Here is a 19,407-nt window from a genome sequence, read left to right as displayed (position 1 = left end):
CACGTCTTGAGTTGTGATAGAGCACAAAGTTGGCAAATGCTTCCTACACCCAATCATTTTTAACCTACACCCAACATATTTTTTTAATTTCCAAAAATACCCTTAATTCTGGAAATAAAAATTCAGAATTGAAAATAATATATTCCGGAAAAATAAATTCAAAAGTGGTTATTGAGTTTTGGAAATAAAAATCCAGAAACAAAAATTAAAATTCTATTTCGAACAAAAAAATTCGGAATTAAAAATAATACATTCCAGAAAAAAAAATCTGGAAAAGAGATTATTGTGTTTCGGAAATGAAAATCCAGAAAAAAAATGAAAAACTCATTCCAGATAAAAAAAATCCATAATATAAAATTTCGTTATGGAAAAAAAAATCCGAAATACATATTTTAGAAATTTTTTTTTAAGGACAGTTTCGTCTTTTTCACTGAAATCGGGTGCAGTGATAGTGCAGGAAGCAATTGCCCACAAAGTTTTCTCGGTGTGGCCTCGTTTATCTCTCCTCGTATTACGCGTCGTTTTGAAATTTTGAAAATCTAGAGTTAGTGAGTAAGTGGCGCATTTAAAACATGTGAGTGGAAAATATCCGTTGCGAGACACGTGCACAAGCAAATTCAATAAACAAACATATTTTATTATTTTTACTTTCTTTCAAATATCCTATTTTCAATGCTTTAAGTTAACGTAGTTCAATAAATTTCTAATTTTTTATTTTTTTATTTTCATATTTCAAAACTTTCTTAAATTATACTAAACTTTTGCTGATTTTTTTAATTATTAAATTTGTATAGATAAATTGAACGTAAACAAAGTATGTCTAGATAGTATATGAGATTGGTTATACAATTTTGATCATTTTTTATTCCTCACTTCAAATCTCCTTCTTAAATTGTTGGTCGAGGTTGACCTGAAGAAGGTACTCTGTGTTAGTTGATTTCTATCATAATCCCTAATTTATCGAGAGGTATAATGGTATATTTGAAAAATATATTTAATTAATCAATATTTTCTATTAAATCAGTATTAATTGATTTCTCGATAATGTTATCTGTATTTAGTGGGACATCATCATGATTCATATGAAGTTTCCACAACTAAAATTGGATGTCATTTATTAAGTGTTTTCAATGTATCTTGACACGGTCGGTCGGTCACTGAACAAGCTACTGGTTCGTTCGTTCGTCTCGTACCGATCAATACAAATATAAATTTGTAGTTTATTATACTCCAATTTTAATTCTATCATAAAATTATTTAATTATATTATATTAATGAGGACATCAACTTTGTTTAAATTAAAAATAGAAAAACTTAATTAATTTGACAAAAAATGGAGATCTAAATTGCATATAATTGAAATTAATATAAGTTTTTGGTGTGGGAGTTTTTAAAAATAGGAAAAAGGATAAGGCTTTGTATTTTCATTGAGATATATATATAAATAAATATATTTCAATTACTTTGTTGTGATTATTATAAAAACTAATGAACTAATTATGCACAACGAATTAAGATTAATAATTAATAATTATTAACTGGATGACAATAATTGCAGTATCTTGTATGGTCCTATAGATTCACTCACATGTTTAATTAAACATATTTTTTAAAAAAGTAATTGGTGGGTTGAGAAAGAACGTTGGAGTTAGATCCGATAGTTCATCCAAACTTGATGGAGATGGTGCCACCTGACAGGACCCGACCCGAGAGTGACATGTTTGCATTTGGGTCACAATTTGCCCGAAATTTAACGCGCATTTCCGGTAGTTAGTTTTGTCCTACGTTGGTGTGTGTCCCACAAGTGCACAGTGACCATCAGTGCCTGCTTTCTATAAATACCGCAATCCATCTTCATACATTCCTTGCTCATTTCATTTTTTCTAGCATTGCTCTGCTTAGGTTCTGCAGAGAGACAGAAGGAGAGAGAGTGTTTCAAATACAGATTTTTTTTTTTGTTTTTTTATCTGTTTTGGGTTTCTCTTGCATCGTTTTTGTAGGTACTGAGGATCAAGTATTGGCAGCATAACCTTGTTGGAGAGCCTGTAAGTCCATTTTCCTTCTTTTTTCTCATCTGGGGTTGGTCCACTTTTCATCCTAACTTCATCTTCTTTTCATTTACCCGAGTTTTAGAAAAAAAAAACATTTTTTTTCTCGTATTTTCTGTAATTGTTAATGAGAATTAATTACTGTTCTGATTTTTCCTTTTTATGGTGGGGTTGAATTGGTATGTGATGAGAATAATTTTGTTGATGGGGTGGTTTTATGTGCATGGGAATTGAGAATGATGTGTACGCATATGTACATGCTCACTCTTATTGTTTCCTAACTCTTATTCACATATTCATGCCTAACAGGGGTTATAAGATGTTTGAATGTGGATGAGTAATTAAATATCCGTGGCGGTTGTGTAAATTGTCGTGTCTTATTTTATTTTGGGAATCTTATTTGGCCTTGATTTAGATCTGTCTCATGGGGATATTTGTTTGGCCTCAGTATATATGTTGTTTGTCTTATTGTCACAGAAAGGTATTGAATGAATGTAATTTACTAATCATTTACTTACGTTTTTTTCTGAATTAGAAATTTAACAAAATTCCTTTTTGAATTTTCCCTTTTTTTCTGAACTGATAAATTCCATTTATGGCTATGCTTGCCAAAAGCTTGTTAATTTTTGTGTTCGGTTTTCCTGTGTTCGAAGGATGTTTCAGTATGGATTAAGATCTAACCTAATTGATGAAAGCAGTTTTCTTATTTCACACACACGTAAGAATCATTCTCTGAAAAGGAATGAGTAGTACATAAGAGTGTGGAATTTGATTATTGTTGAGGGAAATTACTTTATAAGGTTGGTTGGTCATAGAAGGTTAAAGTCCTTGCATCTCTTTAGAGTCAAGCAAGTTTGTTTCTGTTGAGTTTGACTGAATTATGTGTTGTTGTGGTGGGCCCTGCAGAAAATTCAGGCAAGGCCTTCGAGTTGGAGAGTATTAGATTGGGATCCTAGAAGTTTCTGTTTAGACCGAAGAAATGGAGGTATATGGAAAATCTATGGTTGCAGCTCCTTCAAATGTTATTTATCTGTCAAGTATTTTGGGCCAAGATGGTCCAGTTCCCTGTCACAGATGCAACTGGAAATGTGAGAATGAACATGTTTGTGGAAACATGTATCGCTGCAAGCTAACAGTGCTGACTCACATCTGTGATAAAAACTGTAACCAGAGAATTCTGTATGATAACCATAGCTCACTTTGCCTAGCAAGTGGTCAAATTTTCCCCCTTACTCCAGCAGAGGAACAAGCAGTGAGAGGTGTTCGCAGAAAGCTTGATGCAGAGAATTCGCCCTCTGATAGCTGCGGTTTTAAGCGGAGACGTGATGCACAATTCCATCCTTCTCCTTTTGAGAGATCTTTCACTGCTGTCAGTCCTATCTGCAGCCAAGTTGGAGATGGCATGGATATGAATTAGATATGTATTATATAACTGAAAAAGACTCTTATAATTTTTCATGTCCATTTGAAGTTTTTTTACTTTTGTCTATCGGATGAGTATCGATAACAGAACTTGAACAATTATGGATTATTTATTGGTGGACATAATGTGTCCCCATCTGCTGTAGGAAGAAATCCTTATATTTCTAGTATTAATGTAATGTAGCCTTAAAAGTAGCATGACTGTTGAATGGGGATTTGAGCAGGGTCTTTCTACGCGCAACACACTTATGACACTTGAATTGACATCAGTTTTCTTCTAAACCTAGTGAGAAGCTGACTGTCATAGCCGACTACAGAATGTATTCTGGCCTTTCATTGCTTGAATTTTATTCAGTCCATTGATGGATGCATACATGAGAAATGTATTTAACCGTAACCCTTTATTAGCTAACCATCAAGTTTCTAGTGTATCTGTAATCACAAAGCAGCCCCATTAATGTATTCATTGCTATTGCCACTATCATAAGCTTGTACTCCTTAATTTTGTATGAACAGCACATTTATTTGGTCCTTAGAGCCACATCAATAACCTTGACTTCTGTAAGCTGAGGTTCTCTCTAGTTTGTCATATGAACAAAATTGTTGGTATGCCATCTGGTGAATTGATTTTGGGTTTGCTGTTTGACTCTTTCCTATTTCTGTTGCAGGCTCAAGGGAGATGATCTAGTTCACATTTTCATTTTTCTTATTCATTTTCTGATATCTTTTCTTTCTTGATTAAACGGTTGTCGGTCTGAGGTTACTGTAACTTGTGCAGGTTTTGAAGCATGTGCTAGGAAGGGGCGTTCAAAACATTGTCTTGCAATACTAAATTAATTTTTATAGCATAGAATTGTTCTATATTATAACATGACATCAATTATTGATAAGTACCTTTTCTCCTTGAATGAATGCAGGTATTGCGACATCTGCACGAGTCTTCCTTTGGTGAAGTTTGGAGAAACCAACAGTTATGGGGCTATAGGGTATGTGTCAAAAGTATTGAGGACAGATCATTTATGATGCTGTACTCTGATACGGTAGAGATACAATATGGTATGATGCTGTACAGATACAATTTGTTATGATGCTGTAGTAGGGATTCCTATTCTTAGTTATTAATTTAATTTGAAATTGTGGTTGAATTCCATTAAATGATTTATTACTTGTTTGGTAGATGGTGTGGTGACAATGAGCAAATAAAGGGAAACATATCAGCAGCAGCAGCATCAATGTTGAAATAGTGCACATTGTATTCGGGATTGAAAGTAATAACTTGCGAATGAAGATGAATTCCCTTACAAAAATGTTATGTTAATAATTTCTGCCAAATTTTGTACTTGTAAGGCAGATGTAATTAATCTTTAATTTGGTTTATAGACAGATGTAGCTTTTGATTCTGATATTTATGAAGCAAGAGGTTGTAATGTAGCTTTCGTTTTCCAACTTATCTTATAGCTTCTAGCTTCCAATATATTTAAAATATAACTTACATATATTATAGATATGTTATTATCAACAGATTAGTGATAACTATTTAAAAAATAAAATTTAATTACTGGTTATATTAACGAATTCGCGTGGAGTACTTTTCTCACTAATATTTGTTTAAAAAACATAAAGATTTCATATCCCAAGTAGTTTGAAAATAGTTTAACTTATAAAAAGTTCAAATTCTAGGTAGAATTTATCAATAAACTGATATGTAAATTGGCTTGTAATTGGATCTTTCACTGATTGTGGTTTTTGCTGAAATTTCACATTTTAATGTTTGGTACAAGTTTTAGAAATTTTATTTTTTTATTTCTGAGGAAAGAAGGGTATCTTAAGTTTTCATGGGAATTGAAATTTTTACCTATCCACTTCATATCTCATATTCCACATTCATTCTTTTAAAAAATTTAACCAAAGTTTTTTAATTATTAAATTCCAATTAATTATAGTCATAGAAATAATTATTTATATTATACCCTGAAGCTTTAGGAAAACGAAACCAAAATTACTGGTTGTGAACAGAGAGATGTTTCTACTGTTCATCCAAAATGTTTTTTTTTTTTTTTATAGTTGAGAAGAAGAAAACGAAAGGGATGAAAACAAAATTACAGATGCATAAACCAAAGAAAATCTGCTTGAGAAAATTGGAATTCTTGTATATTAAACGAGATCATATTTTCATTATCAGTATTACTATATTATGTACCCAAAAAAAAACTTTTGTTGTTCAAACCAAAAAGTTAATACCAAAATTCCACAAACTGAGAAGTTTGTGACTTTAGTCTTTAGCAATCAGATGGGTGGAGTCAATCTCCTAAGGGAATTTTTTCTGAGTTCCCATTGAAACAATGATTACAATTTAGCGTGTGTTTAAAGAAGTTTTTGGTCAAATTCACTGCTGAAAAGTTGTTCTTTTCTTCCATGTAGGTCAATAGTTGGTACATATCAATGTTCTGAAGTCACTGCACAGTAGTCAAGCGTGTAGTTAGGTGTACGAAATAACGAACTAAAAGAAAAATATGCATAATTTCATACAGAAGTTTTCCCTTTACGTATTCCCTAGTCAATGTACTTTCATGTAGGAGGAATCCTAGGTCACTTCTTTATGGGATCATCCTATGCAACAATTTCCTACATGGTGGAATCACAGTTTCTGACACGATTATTTGAAGGAAATTCATGATTCTCCTGTCATAGAGATCACATAGATAACATTGTTTCCTTATTTTCTGAATTTCCCATGAAACAGAAAAGGCAAAGAATAGCTTCTTAATTAGGCCATCCACAATAAAAGAAATGCTAAACCCATGTAGCTGGTATTGTGGCTGAGAATTTCACCAAAGCAACGTTGGGTTTTTGTCACAAGTCATAGAACCACCACATTCTTGATACAAATATGGGAGGACTAGCCATTCTTCTTGGCACATCATCAATTCCCTCAAAGACACAATACACAACCAATAATACTATCATAGAAAATGCCAATAGTGGCATCATGGAAGTTCCAAAGTTTCTTTGTTATTTTGCTTACTTTCTTGTCTTATTCCTTTTCTTCTATTTTCACCATAACCAATAACTGCCCTCATACTATATGGCCTGGCACACTCTCTGGTTCTGGCTCACCGCCGCTTCCGACAACCGGATTCCAGCTGGACTCAGGCCAGATGATCAAACTCACTAGTGTTCCAGGGTGGTCAGGAAGGATTTGGGCTAGGACTGGCTGCACATTTGATGCAACAGGAATTGGCAAGTGTCAAACAGGTGACTGTGGTGGAAGATTGGAATGTGATGGAAATGGTGCTGCTCCTCCTACCTCATTGTTTGAGATAACACTTGGTCAAGGCAATGAGCAAGACTTCTATGATGTCAGCATGGTGGATGGCTACAATTTGCCATTGCTTGTTCAACCAAGAGGTGTCTATGGTACTGGGGTCTGTAATGCAACAGGTTGTGTCACAGACATCAACAGAGGTAAGATGTTTTTCAAAAATGAAGTCATAAATTGCAACCTAGTTCAATAGGTAGCACAGGAATACCAACATTAAGAAAAAATACATGTGAAGTGATAGAATGATTAAGATGTTAAGAGTACTTTTTAAATTCATAAAAGGAAATTTTGTAGGTTGTCCAAAAGAACTTCAAGTAGTGGGTGGAGATGGATACCAGGATGGTGTAGTTGGGTGTAAAAGTGCTTGTGAGGCATTTGGATCGGATCAGTACTGCTGCAGTGGAGAATTTGCCAATCCAACTACATGCCAGCCATCCTATTATTCCACCCTTTTCAAGCAGGCTTGTCCAAAAGCTTATAGCTATGCATTTGATGATGCTACCAGCACTTTCATTTGCAAAGCTTTTGAATATGACATTGTTTTTTGTCCCAACAGCAACAGGTATATCTATCCACTTCCCCTTAGCTTTCCATTCTCTTTCAGTTTACTGCAACATATTTACAAAACAAGATCCTAACACTCAACTGATTAAACATTTTACATCACCACAACACAGGGCTAAAACACCAAATGCTCCAATTCCTCCTCTACCACCATCAATTGGATGGCCTGATCAGAAGGTTCAACAGCAGCTCCATTCTTCTTCAGATATTCTCTTGCCCTTTCCTGTGACACTCTTTCTCTTTGTTGCCACTATCTCTGTGCTTGCAGCAAAGTCTCAGACACTGATATGAGCCAACGCCAGAACAGAATCCCACAATTGTTTCTTGAAAGGAAAAGAGGAACAAAAAATACAAGGAGATGAAAATTGTGAGCAGAGAATGTGGAACACATGAGGATCCTGTGGAAACAAATAAATGCAGAAACTACTCTTTCAGGGATTCAGAATCAATTTCCATCTTCTACACATCTAGTCATAATTTCTGTTGACCCACTTTTCTCAAGATAACTTGTAAATGCAAAAAAAATAAAAATTGAGATAAATCAAGTCATGAGGTCATTTGTTATATTACCAGCAACATGAGAATCCTCAAAAAGTTACTCTCATGTGTTGTATAACCAGATTCGAGATTTGAGTATAACAATTCATAGCATAAAGAAGAACAAAGCAACACTTCTTTGACTCTCAGTCTTCATTTTATTTTTCCTTGTTATTTTGGGTGGTTTAATTTTCTCCTCTGCATTTTTTTTTCTTTGTAGCATTGCACATCCAGCTATTCAATAATATAAATATCATACATGCACCATTTCCATAAGGATCACTTTGATTTGTTAAGAACATTTATGTATGACAAATTTGTGATGGTGAGAAGAAATCTTTAAGCGTGGAGATTACAGGAACACCATTCACCCCAATTATTTTATTCTCATTGCAAAAACAATTCAGAATCTTTTCAGGGAATTTAGTCCCATATTTAATTAATTGGATTTATTTTATAATTCCAAATCTTCTCTATCATACCACTATTAATATAAGAATATAAATATATTTTGTGAAAGAAATATCCCATGAAAGTTTTTCAACTGAATATTAGTTAACAAAAATATACTCTAGGTTTACTACAATAAATATATACATTATTTTAAAATAAACGAGATTTCTTCGAATGCATTTTCATTAAATTTGTATAATATTAATCACCAATTAGAAATTATTTTCAACTGTAACCTGGTAATTATTTTCAAATAATATTTTCATTTTAACCATTCTTTATTTCTTTTTCTTTTTATTTTATTATTGTTCTTACACGGGTTGAGTAGATCTCCTTCTTGGTTGTTGTTAAGTAGATTTTAGGGTGTTGTCATCCAAGATGTGACGTGGAAATGTTTTGAATTCAAAATAGGGAGACGTACTTGCAAAAGACATTATGATGCTCAAGTCAATTTAGATGTAGTTATAAGTAGTAAATGTTATCAAATATCTCTCTTACCTTTCCCAACTTCAACCTATTTATAGAGTTGAAATGGATATGGATTGGTATGAAATATGTTCTTAATCTCATATTAACCTGATGTACAGTCGGTTTATTATGTTGATTAGGGGTGCTTCATTAGAAGCTAATATTGTGCTTGCTTTATGAGTTGCTTTAGGTTTCGATAAGTCTTTGGTTGCATACTGAGTCAAGATGATATTGGTTACATCTAGGCGATGTGGTTTATGCTACATGTAGGCTGAAGTGGTCTCTGCTACATCTAGGTTGAGGTAGTCTAGGTCATATATAGTACACTAGCCTCCAAGCTTGAAAAGTTTTTGTTGAGAGCTTTGAAAAAAATTTCTTCCTTGATTTCTTTGGTTGTGATGACTTCGTCCTTTTATTTGGTTGACTTGTCTTTGGCTAGTTACTTTTTGTCCCCTTATACTTAAGGTGTGTACTCCGAAGAGTCTAGAAGGTTAGTGTCATGGGCTCGAGGAAGATTTGAAACATTTTATTTTCGAGATTCGTGCTCGATTTGATCATGATCATTGGATCTGAATCCATCTAAGGATTGGTGATGGTTGTGTCGCTTGGGTTGCTTCATTTACTCCTTCTATAAATAGTGGTTGTTTATTCTCTTGGGACCACTTATTTTTACCCCATATCTAAGTAATGGCTAGGTGTAGATAATATATTGTTCTTCCAAGTTAGTCATGTTTTCCTCTTCCAATGCGTCGACTTCTTCAAATGGGTATCCGATGGGAGATGTTGATGAGTCTTTAGTGGGTGTTGGAGGTGTATGCTTGGCATCCAGGACGAGGTCACAGTTTCCAGCTGATGCTCTGGGAGAGTGGAGAATCTTGTTGCTAAACAAAATGAAAGTGTTATTCCTCTCCGACCAAGTTATGAATGGGTAGATTCTCGTGTTTTCCAAGTATCAATGGTCATCCATGGTGGAGTCATTTGTGGCGAGTGTACCTATGTTAAAGGTTGATGTGGAGGTTGACATCGTTTCTTTGGAGTTGCTGTGCCATTGATAATATTTATCATGCCTGAGAGGAGGCTTCATATGAGTTTTTCTATGTATGTGTGTTTGTTTATGGATGTTCATGTTTGCCTCCCCATTGACAAATTTACTTTAGGAGTTCATTGGATCCTAAATGTTGCTCCTACATAGTTGCACCCCAGGTCTTAGCTTCTTCACAAGCATTTCATCTTTTATGTGAGATGTTTCATTTGAGTCAGTCTCATTTGCATTACTATAGTTCTCGACCTTCTGACTCGGTCGATTGGTTATCACTTATTGATCAGTTAGGCACATGTCCTTTTTCCCCTTATACCTCGTCCAATAAAAAATTTAAGAATGAGTTTTTTAAGGTTGCAATAGAACCTTTAGGTCATAGGTATTTTACGATGGAGATAAGTCGAGGTGACAACACAAAATATGTTCTTAACCTCGCTCGGTACAATAATTGGCCAAGGTGATGACTCCCGAGGACAATTGGGTGTTTGAGGTCTTATTTAAGTTGCCAAAACAACTATCCACCTGAAAGATCCTCACTATTTTCCTTAGGTGAAACTTACTAGTATGTAAACTTTATATTTTCAATGTATTATGGTATTGCTTAACTTTATTGAATGGTTATGTGTTTTTCAAGTGTTAAGGCGAATATTTCCCCTGACATCAAGCAAATATTAAAGTAATTATGGCAGCAATGTGGAAAGGTTGTCGAGAAATTAAAGGATTTTGGTGTGTCTCTGACATCAGGACCTCATGTGCATGTCACACCTTCAATCCACTCCCGCCATCAACTGATAAAAAGAATATCAAGAGGAAAGACAAGTCTTCGAAGAAGCATTCCTCTTCGCAAAGGTCACCAGAAAGGTCTCGACCTTCCTCTTTAGATGTTGACACAATTATGTTGACACAATTATGTTGACCCTTATACTTGGAGGGGACTTTCATTTTTCAAAGGGAGTCAGTATCTCCCTTACTACTTCCAAGAAATGGCCTTAACCACTACCTCAGTTCAAGAGTAAGTAGTTTCCTTGATGGAGCCACAAAGTCGGGCTTTGGTACTTGCCCGTGTGATAGGTACCGAGGCCTTGAAGGGGTCATTGGTGAAAGTGAAAAAGTTGAAAGAAGAGTTGGTTGAGTCAACCAACTCTCTAAAGGTTATTTTGGAGGCAACCTCCTTTTTAGAGGAAAGGGCTTAGTCATTTCCCTTTGGCTACCCTAATTTCTTCAACTCATTAAAGATAACCTTGTTGGTGGCCTTGGCTTGTCTGATCATCAAGGATAGTCGATCGAGCTAGTAATATGGCGTATGTTTATTGGGATCGACGTTTTGGCAGGGCGAATACTTTCCTTAGAAACGAAACAAGTTCAACATTGAGTGGCTCTCCAAGAATTTTAGCTCAGTTGGCATTTAAAGGGGTGTATTGGGATAATCTAGGCCATTGATGCTTCTTGAACCTCATCATTTAATGGCCTCGTCCTGGTTTCTCCCTCTTTTTATATTTCTTCTTGGACACCACCTCAGCTATAACTTTTCTCCTGAATTCTCTTAATTCTTCGAATTGCATGAATTTCGTGACTCGCTTTTGTAATTCATCTAAGTCAACTATAGTTTTTTTGAACAAGTTGTCTACAAAATGGTCCCGACACCAAATAGAATGAGGAGTCCAAATAAGCTCTATTAGGTGTGTGATTAACCTAATAGCAAGCGAAAGGGGCTAGGAAAGGCCAATGTCCTTCAAATAGCCTTAAGTGGTGATCATGTGATGCAAAACTACTTATGGACTGGGGTTATGGATGTTCAGAGCTACCTTTTCCGAAGCTTTTTATGAAGAGACTTAATGACTCTCCTTTCTTCTGCCAGATATGAACGAGGGCAGTAGAAGTTAAGTGATGGGGCCGATTGATAGCAATTTGTATTCCAAAATTTGCCACCAACATATGGAAATAGTCAACTGAAAAGGTGGAAGGTGGGTAAACCAACTTAGAGTCGCCCTTTTTAGGAGGTAGGGAACACACGGCAGAGGATAGAATCCTTAGTGGTATATAGGTTTATCTATGTCACATAGAGGTTAAACATATATTTGTTCGGGTCAATGGTTTCTTCATATAGATCTATTGTTAGTCCCTTCCAACTGGGTGAAGCTTGACATCCATTATGTCATCCACAAGCAGTTGTATTCGAGAGCCCCCTATTGTAATGAAGGTATGCACCAAGGTGTTGATTCATAATTCAGTTTTGTGCCTTTCTGCTTTGAATAGTCGGGTTACATCGTGGGGGTTGCATCAACTGGGGTGAGATTGTCCTGTCTTTCATTGTTGTCCCTATGTAAGGCTCGTCCTAAATGTGTATTGATGAATGGACACCTTCCACTAGTTTCTTCCTCATGGCTTCGTTTTCTTGCTTGAAGGTAGTGATTGCCTATATGTTTTTCTTCTTAAGTTCAATTAGTCCCCTCCATAGTTTTATTAGCAAAGTCATTTGTCAAATCTCTATTGCTCGAGTGTCAATTGATTTTTGTCTGTCGTTCGTCATGTTTCTTGTTGATACCGTGAAATTCTTCAACATCCTTCTCGATCGCACGATGAACGCCAAAATGTTCTTAAGCAGGTCGAGTAGGTCTCTTCCTTTGTTGTTGTTGCAAAGTAGATTTCTTGGTTTTGTAGTCCAAGATGTGATGGGAAAACATCTCGAATCCAGAAGAGAGGGTGTGCATGTAAAAGACATTTTGACGCAAGTCAGTTTGGATGTAATTATAAGTAATAAATGTTATTGAATATCTCCCTTACCTGTCCCAACATTAATCAATTTATAAAGTTCAAGTGAACATTCACAAGTATGTGCCTGGATCGGTACAGGCAAAATTCTTAATCTCGTACAAATCAAGATGTATGGTCGATTTATTATGTTGATTAGAGGTTAATGTTGTGCTTAATTAGAAACTAATCTCATACTTGCTTTAGGAGATGATTTAGGTTTCTGATACATATTTGATTGCATACTTAGTCGAGGTGATCTCGGTTGCATCTAATCTGAGGTGGTGTCAAGTGCATATATAGGTCGAGGTGGTTTCAAACAATTATGAAATCACACTCAATTGCATAAAAAAAATTCATATAACATTAATGCAAAATTAATATATATATATATATATATATATCTTTTTAGTTAGTAACATATTTTACATTTTTTTAAATAATGTGTGTTTATTTTACTTTTCAAACATTCCAAACACGACACAACTAACTTGATTGAACAAAATAAATCGATTTTACATTATTTTACTTTTTGTTTATGCTTTAACTCATACCTATGTAATATAATATTGTTTTGTTTTTTAGTCCTTTTTTACGTTACAAGAAGGTCCAACACAAGATATATTAAAGATACTAGAAAAGGGGGAAAAATATAGAAACTTAAACCTTGAATCATACAACCCAAACGTGTTATAGTTAAAGTCGAAGCATGCATATTTCCCAGAACCAGATCATAGGCGTTGAACGCTCAAATTCATTTTCATACTTATATTCTGGTTTGACACTAACTTTGTGAATTCGAGCATCCCAGTTTCTGAATAGAAATTACTGGCTAAAATTGAGATGAATCATTCCGTTTTTTATTATTATTATAATGGTGTAATTTTTTCATATTTTACGTAAATGTACAAATTTAAAAAAAATTGTGAAGATGGACGATGCAATTTCAAAATGAATAAAAATGGTGAGGTGCAAGTACAATTTTAGGGTCATTTTAAGATCGTGTTTGTAAACCAGATTTATGCATTTTAAAAATTTGTAAAATTGTGATTGTCATCTTCATAATTTTTTAAAATTTACCTATTTAGGTAAAATGTATAAAATATTGCTGGTAAAAAGCCAGAATCATTCACTCCATTAGATTTAAAACCTAGGAATGATCCCCTAACATAATTTGATTGCCTTAATCCCTTAGTATTAATCTATTACCCAAAATTTTAAATTTATTTTTCCAAATATAAAATTAAAATACTGTATATGTACATTATTTTTAAACTTTTTTTTTTCTAAATCTAAATTAAACCCACAAATCCAGAAACTATGTTAGTGAAGACAAACACGGTCCAGAAATGAAACTGGGGAACTACCAAACCTTATACTTAACAACAGAATCTACATATATTATACATCATCGAATTCTACGATGGTCATGGTATCACTTCATAACGCACCATCGGACACCGGAAAGTAACAGCCACGCGCTGCTCAACAACATGCAAAGAGAGGCACCTTGGATTTATGAGGGGGAAGGAAGGGGAAAGGTGGTGTTGAGGAGAGAGTGTGCTTGTGAGAGCTGATCAACCAGTGAAACGACGCGAGCATGATATTCACGCGCCTGCTGCAGCGCCTCGGCTTCGAGGTCACCCAGCTGCACGCAGAGGCGTTCCTCCGCGTCCTCCGCCACGGTGAGGCGATCCAATGCGGCGCGGAGCTGCCGCCTCACGTGGTCCTCCCTCTCCCTGCTCCGTTTCAGCTCCTCCTCCAGCTCCTCGTTCCGCTTCTGCAGCTCCCTCTCTAACGACATCGTTTCAACCCTGCACTTCAGTTTCTAACACTTCTTCCACTGCGTTTTCGTTTGCTATTTAACTACACGAATGGAAGAGTTATGATCAGGTGTGTCCAGGTTCATTGAACCTTTCCTTACAAAAATCTGAGATATAACGTGACGCACCTTCCCACCTCTCCAAAAGTCAACTTAGTTTTATCTTCACCATCTGTTTACTAAACGGAAATATTTTACTAACATGTGTTTTGGTATGCCTAATTTGATTTTTTTAAGGAAAAATTTGTATTTAAATCTTCTCAATAAAAAGAGGCATAATTATTGGAGTCTCAACTAAAAATATCAATAAAATTTTCTAACCAAATTTTAACATAAATAAAATCGATTTTATAAAAGAAAAAATGAATATCTCTTTGAGAAGGATAAGTTGCACTAAAATAAAAGAAACTTAAAAAAAAATCAAATTTTAGCTTTTCTTAATCTAATGACCAAACATAAGTGGATTATTAAAATGTTATATTAAAAGAAAATGAAAAATGAATATAAAAAATGTTTCTTAGTGAGTAAGATTACTTCTCCATAATATTTAATATTATAATTAAATCAGAGTTAATATGAAATTAGTATTTTTTTTATCAAAAACAATTTTTCAATATAAATTATATTATAATATTTAAATTTTCGATAAATTAGTATAAAATATTTTAAAGTTCATATGACTTATTTTAACTTATTCTAATATATTTTTATTATGTATTTAAGAGATAGATAAAAGAGAAAATCAATTTTGCATAAAAATATATATAGACAAAAATATATTTAATCTTGATATTATTATAATGTAAAATAAAATAGATTAGGTTTAATGATGACAAGAGAAGTGTGGGGTGTTGATGGCTTTAAGCAAAAGCATGTGATTAAGAAAATCTAAAACGCAAAGGAGAAGCCCCCACCCCATTAAAGAAAGAATAGAGTAATAAGAGGCAAAGACATGTAATTAATTAGCACTAATTAATTATAATTAGTTTGAAATGGAAAGCTAAAGAAATCTAATTCATCATTCTGCTTGGACGATTTAATTTAATAACGTCCTATGCCACGTGTCTTCTATGTTACGCTTCATTGACAAAAATGGGGTAAGTGATATTATAAATTAATTATTGAAAACGAAGTGTATTATTATTTAATTAGAGATTCTTTTTCCATGCCTTTCCAAAGTAGTTTGTTTGTTAATTAAGTCATTAAACCATTTTCCACTATCATTAACTTCTTTTTTATAAACAGGTGGGATGCACTTCATTTAAAAATAATAAATTATCCTATGATGATCCTAATTTATGTATGATTATCAACGTTGGCTTTGGTATGTATTTGTATTTTTTTTAATTAAGTAGTTAGGATTTAAATTCTGGTAATGTATTTTTTAAATTAGAATGAATCATAAATCTACGTGTGGCTTTTTTGATATTATTGTATAATTTTAAACTTTTTAATAAATAAATTTTATTAGAATTTTTTTAGTTTTTAGCAAAATCTTTTTTTAATCTCATAACACTTAAACATTAAGATATCCAAATGTATTTCCACTTATTGATATGTGGTGAGTTATTTGAAAGCTTTGAAAAAGACTAAGTTTAAATAAATAGATTTAAATGAAAAAATTAAAATCAAAATAAATAAACCTAATTTTTTTTTAATTAATATAAATACATAGGAGTAAATAATATATTAATCTAAATAAATATATGCAAATAAAATATTGATCAAAATAAATAAAATATTAATAAAAAATCAACTTAAATAAAATATTCATCATAATTATATTGATTATACGATAAATAACAAAATATATTAATTATATAAAGTAAATGTACAAATATATTAAATTACATAAACATATCCATGGTATAAAATATTGATTCTAGTAACTATGAAATAAATAAATAAATAAAAATTCAAAGTGTAAGACGTTTTAATCATATTTAAAGATAGATTTTAAATGAATAAAATATAGAAAGTTTATAAATAAAGTATAGTTATTCATTATTTATTTTATTCATAAGTTTATCTATTTAAAATATATATTTTTCAATTCTCTCTAAATTTATAGAATAATCTAATTATGTTATAGTGTAAAATTACAATGTAGAAAAGGTAGTAAGATAAGACTAAAAGTGTGAAAGGAAAGTTTAGCTAGAAAATAAAAATAAAGAGTTGAATTGTGATTTATTTATTTATAAAATCTCTTCAAAGTATGAAAGAATATTTTCTGTTTTATTCAATCTGTCTTTCATCTATAGCAATGATACGTATATATAACCATAGCATTAGAACCGTACAGAACCGTACAGATTCTTTTTCTAACATAACATCTGTAATTAAGACTAATTATAGACCCATTAATAGTGATTATATTCCTATAATTAAGTCTAATTATAGACTCATTAATAGTTATTATATTCCTGTAATTAAGTCTAATTAAGTCTAATAATGATTTTGTCCGGTAATATCCCTCAAGTTGGAGCATGTAAGTCTTGAATGCCCAACTTGACCAAGATGGCTCCAAACTTTTTAGCACCGAGAGCTTTGGTGAAAAGGTCAGTTGTGTATGTGTGGGCACATAGGAAGGAAGAAGGCGCTTGTGAATGATTTCATCTCGAACAAGGTGGCAGTCAACTTCAATGTGTTTGGTGCGTTCGTGGAAGACCGGGTTTTTAGCAATGTGAAGTGCTGCTTGACTATCATAATAAAGACGAATTGGGTCAGGATGAGGAACATGTAGAGAAGCGAGAATGTCTTTAATCCACTTTAATTCTCGGGTGGTCTTAGCCATTGATCGATATTCAGCCTCAGCAGAGGAGGCAGAAACCGTTTGTTGTTTCTGGGTTTTCCAAGAGATTGGGGAAGTGCCGAGTTGAATAAACCATCCGGTGAGAGATTTCCGTGTCAGTGGACAACTTGCCCAATCAGAATCACACCACCCAAAGAGTTGTAAGTTGTTCTCTCGAGGTAGGAGTATTCCTTGTCCAGATGCCCCTTTAAATATCGAACAACACGAAGAGCAGCTTGCCAATGCTCGGAGCGTGGATTTTGCATAAATTGAGATAAAGCTTGGACACTGTAGGCAAGGTCAGGTCGAGTGAAACACAGATAAATTAACCTCCCAACAAGTCTACGATAAGTAGCCGGGTCAGAAAGAAAAGAACCAGTAGCGGAGCTCAATTTGTGATTTTCTTCACATGGTGTAGTGGCGGGCTTCACACCCAACAATCTGACTTCAGTAATGATATCTAAGGCATATTTCCTCTAACAAAGGAATATTCCGTTGGGGGAGCGAGCAACTTCAACCCCAGGAAGTACTTGAGGTGGCCTAAATCTTTCATATAAAAGCATTGATTTAAGTAGCCTTTAAAACATTGGATGGCAGTACCATTATTCCCTGCAATCACAAGATCATCAACGCAGACTAGCACAACCAACTGTATGTCATTATTATTGAGAGTAAACAGGGAATGATCCTTCGGGGATTGTTGGAAGCCGTAACGAGTGAGAGAAGAAGATAGTTTAGCAAACCAACACCTGGGGGCCTGTCGGAGGCCATATAAAGACTTTTGAAGCTTGCACACTGCCCCTGGTTGAGATTCTTGGAAGCCAGGAGGGAGTTTCATATAAACCTCATCATCAAGATCACCATGGAGAAACGCATTGTGAACGTCCATCTGATGAAGCTCCCAATCTTTTGCGGCTGCTACTGCTAGAGTTGTGCGAATGGTTACCGTCTTTACGACAGGAGAAAACGTCTCGTTGTAATCCAAACCCTCCACTTGATGATTGCCAAGAATTACCAATCGAGCCTTGAATCTTTCAATTGTTCCATCCGAGTTGTATTTGATTTTGTAGATACATTTACACCCAAGTGCCTTCTTTCCAGGAGGGAGAGCGGTGAGTTTCCAGGTGTCATTGAGTTCGAGAGCATGAATCTCCTGTGCCATAGCATCACGCCACCGGGGTTCTCGGACCGCTTGAGAAAAGAACAGGGGTTCCTGCTCGGGGTGTAAAGAGGCAAGAAAACTTTGATGATGTTTAGAAAAGGAATCACAATTCACAAAATCATGTATAGGATACGAAACACCTGAGGATTCTGTTGAAGGAGGTGACGGAACAGAGGGGCTTGACGGTATCGTGGTGGCTGCGACAAAATCGCGTAACCGTACGGAAGGCAGCTTCGCGCGATGCCCTCGCCCAAGGGGAACCGCGGCCGTCAGCGGTGGTGAAGAAACCGACGGCGCCGTTTCCGTCGGATGCGGCGGTGGATCCGCGGGTAGCGTCGAGGCTTCTATACACGGATCAGAGTCGTTGATAGTGTGGTCGAAGTCATCTGTGAGGGTAACATCCTCCTTGGCTGGGATGGGAGATGCAATGGGTTGGTTGACGATGCATTCATCTAGGTTTGAGGAGGCAACTTCATGAAGAAAATGTGGGTCCGTTCCAGTTTCTAAAGAGTTTGCAATAATTGGGTTTTGCAATGGTGGTGCAGTGTCCATCTTTTTGGCTTCAAAATATGGAAATTTATTTTCGAAAAAATGTACATCACGAGAGACAAAGAAAGTTTCTGTTTCCAAATCAAATAATTTCCATCCTTTTTGGCCATATGGATACCCGACAAACACACATTTTCGGCTACGACTATCAAATTTATCCCGCTGTCTATTTTGATTATGAGCATAACATAATGAACCAAATACTCGTAAGTGCGCGTAACTGGGTACACATCCATGGATCACTTCATAAGGGGTTTTTCCTTTTAGAATGGAGGATGGTGTGAGATTGATTAAGTAGCCTGCAGTCAAAACGCATTCCCCCCAAAATTTAATGGGAAGATTGCCTTGAAACCGTAATGACCGAGCAACATTCAGAATATGCCGATGCTTGCGTTCGACGCGTCCATTTTGTTGCGGGGTCCCGACACAGGAAGTTTGGTGAAGGATACCTTGTTGAATGAAATATTGTTTTAGACACA

The 19,407-nt window shown here is 34.7% G+C and overlaps 2 protein-coding genes and 1 pseudogene across 5 annotated transcripts; 2 read left to right on the top strand and 1 right to left on the bottom strand.

The window, feature by feature from the left end:
- Positions 1–1,783: 1,783 nt before the first annotated feature.
- Positions 1,784–4,901, top strand: LOC137823940 (uncharacterized). 2 transcript variants are annotated; one of them, XR_016514949.1, is made up of 3 exons: positions 1,784–2,045; positions 2,955–4,526; positions 4,648–4,901. XR_016514949.1 is itself a non-coding variant. In XM_068629297.2 (2 exons), the coding sequence occupies exon 2, from the start codon at positions 3,028–3,030 to the stop codon at positions 3,463–3,465; it is 438 nt and encodes a 145-aa protein (XP_068485398.1). In that variant the 5' UTR covers positions 1,905–2,045; positions 2,955–3,027; the 3' UTR covers positions 3,466–3,665. The 2 variants fall into 2 exon arrangements, 1 of the variants encoding a protein (XP_068485398.1); XM_068629297.2 differs by lacking the exon at positions 4,648–4,901 and having other exon boundaries at positions 1,905–2,045; positions 2,955–3,665.
- A 1,145-nt stretch (positions 4,902–6,046) lies between these two features.
- On the top strand, positions 6,047–8,046 carry LOC137823939 (Pathogenesis-related thaumatin superfamily protein). Of its 2 annotated transcripts, XM_068629296.2 has the most exons (4): positions 6,047–6,935; positions 7,087–7,354; positions 7,470–7,533; positions 7,625–8,046. In XM_068629296.2, exons 1-4 carry the CDS (start codon positions 6,443–6,445, stop codon positions 7,640–7,642), a joined length of 843 nt encoding a protein of 280 aa, XP_068485397.1. In that variant the 5' UTR covers positions 6,047–6,442; the 3' UTR covers positions 7,643–8,046. The 2 variants fall into 2 exon arrangements, with proteins under 2 accessions (XP_068485397.1, XP_068485396.1); XM_068629295.2 differs by having other exon boundaries at positions 6,332–6,935; positions 7,470–8,046.
- Positions 8,047–13,954: 5,908 nt separating this feature from the next.
- Positions 13,955–14,454, bottom strand: LOC150025647 (protein RESPONSE TO LOW SULFUR 3 pseudogene; annotated as a pseudogene). Its single transcript, XR_016514948.1, has one exon. The product of XR_016514948.1 is annotated as a protein RESPONSE TO LOW SULFUR 3 pseudogene (transcript).
- Positions 14,455–19,407: the final 4,953 nt, after the last annotated feature.

The sequence above is a fragment of the Phaseolus vulgaris genome, chromosome 8, assembly GCF_051622355.1.
Source record: "Phaseolus vulgaris cultivar YP4 chromosome 8, ASM5162235v1, whole genome shotgun sequence".
Taxonomy (NCBI): Eukaryota; Viridiplantae; Streptophyta; class Magnoliopsida; order Fabales; family Fabaceae; genus Phaseolus; species Phaseolus vulgaris.
The sequence above is the reverse complement of the archived record's forward strand: the minus strand, read 5'-3'. Positions and strand labels throughout refer to the sequence as shown.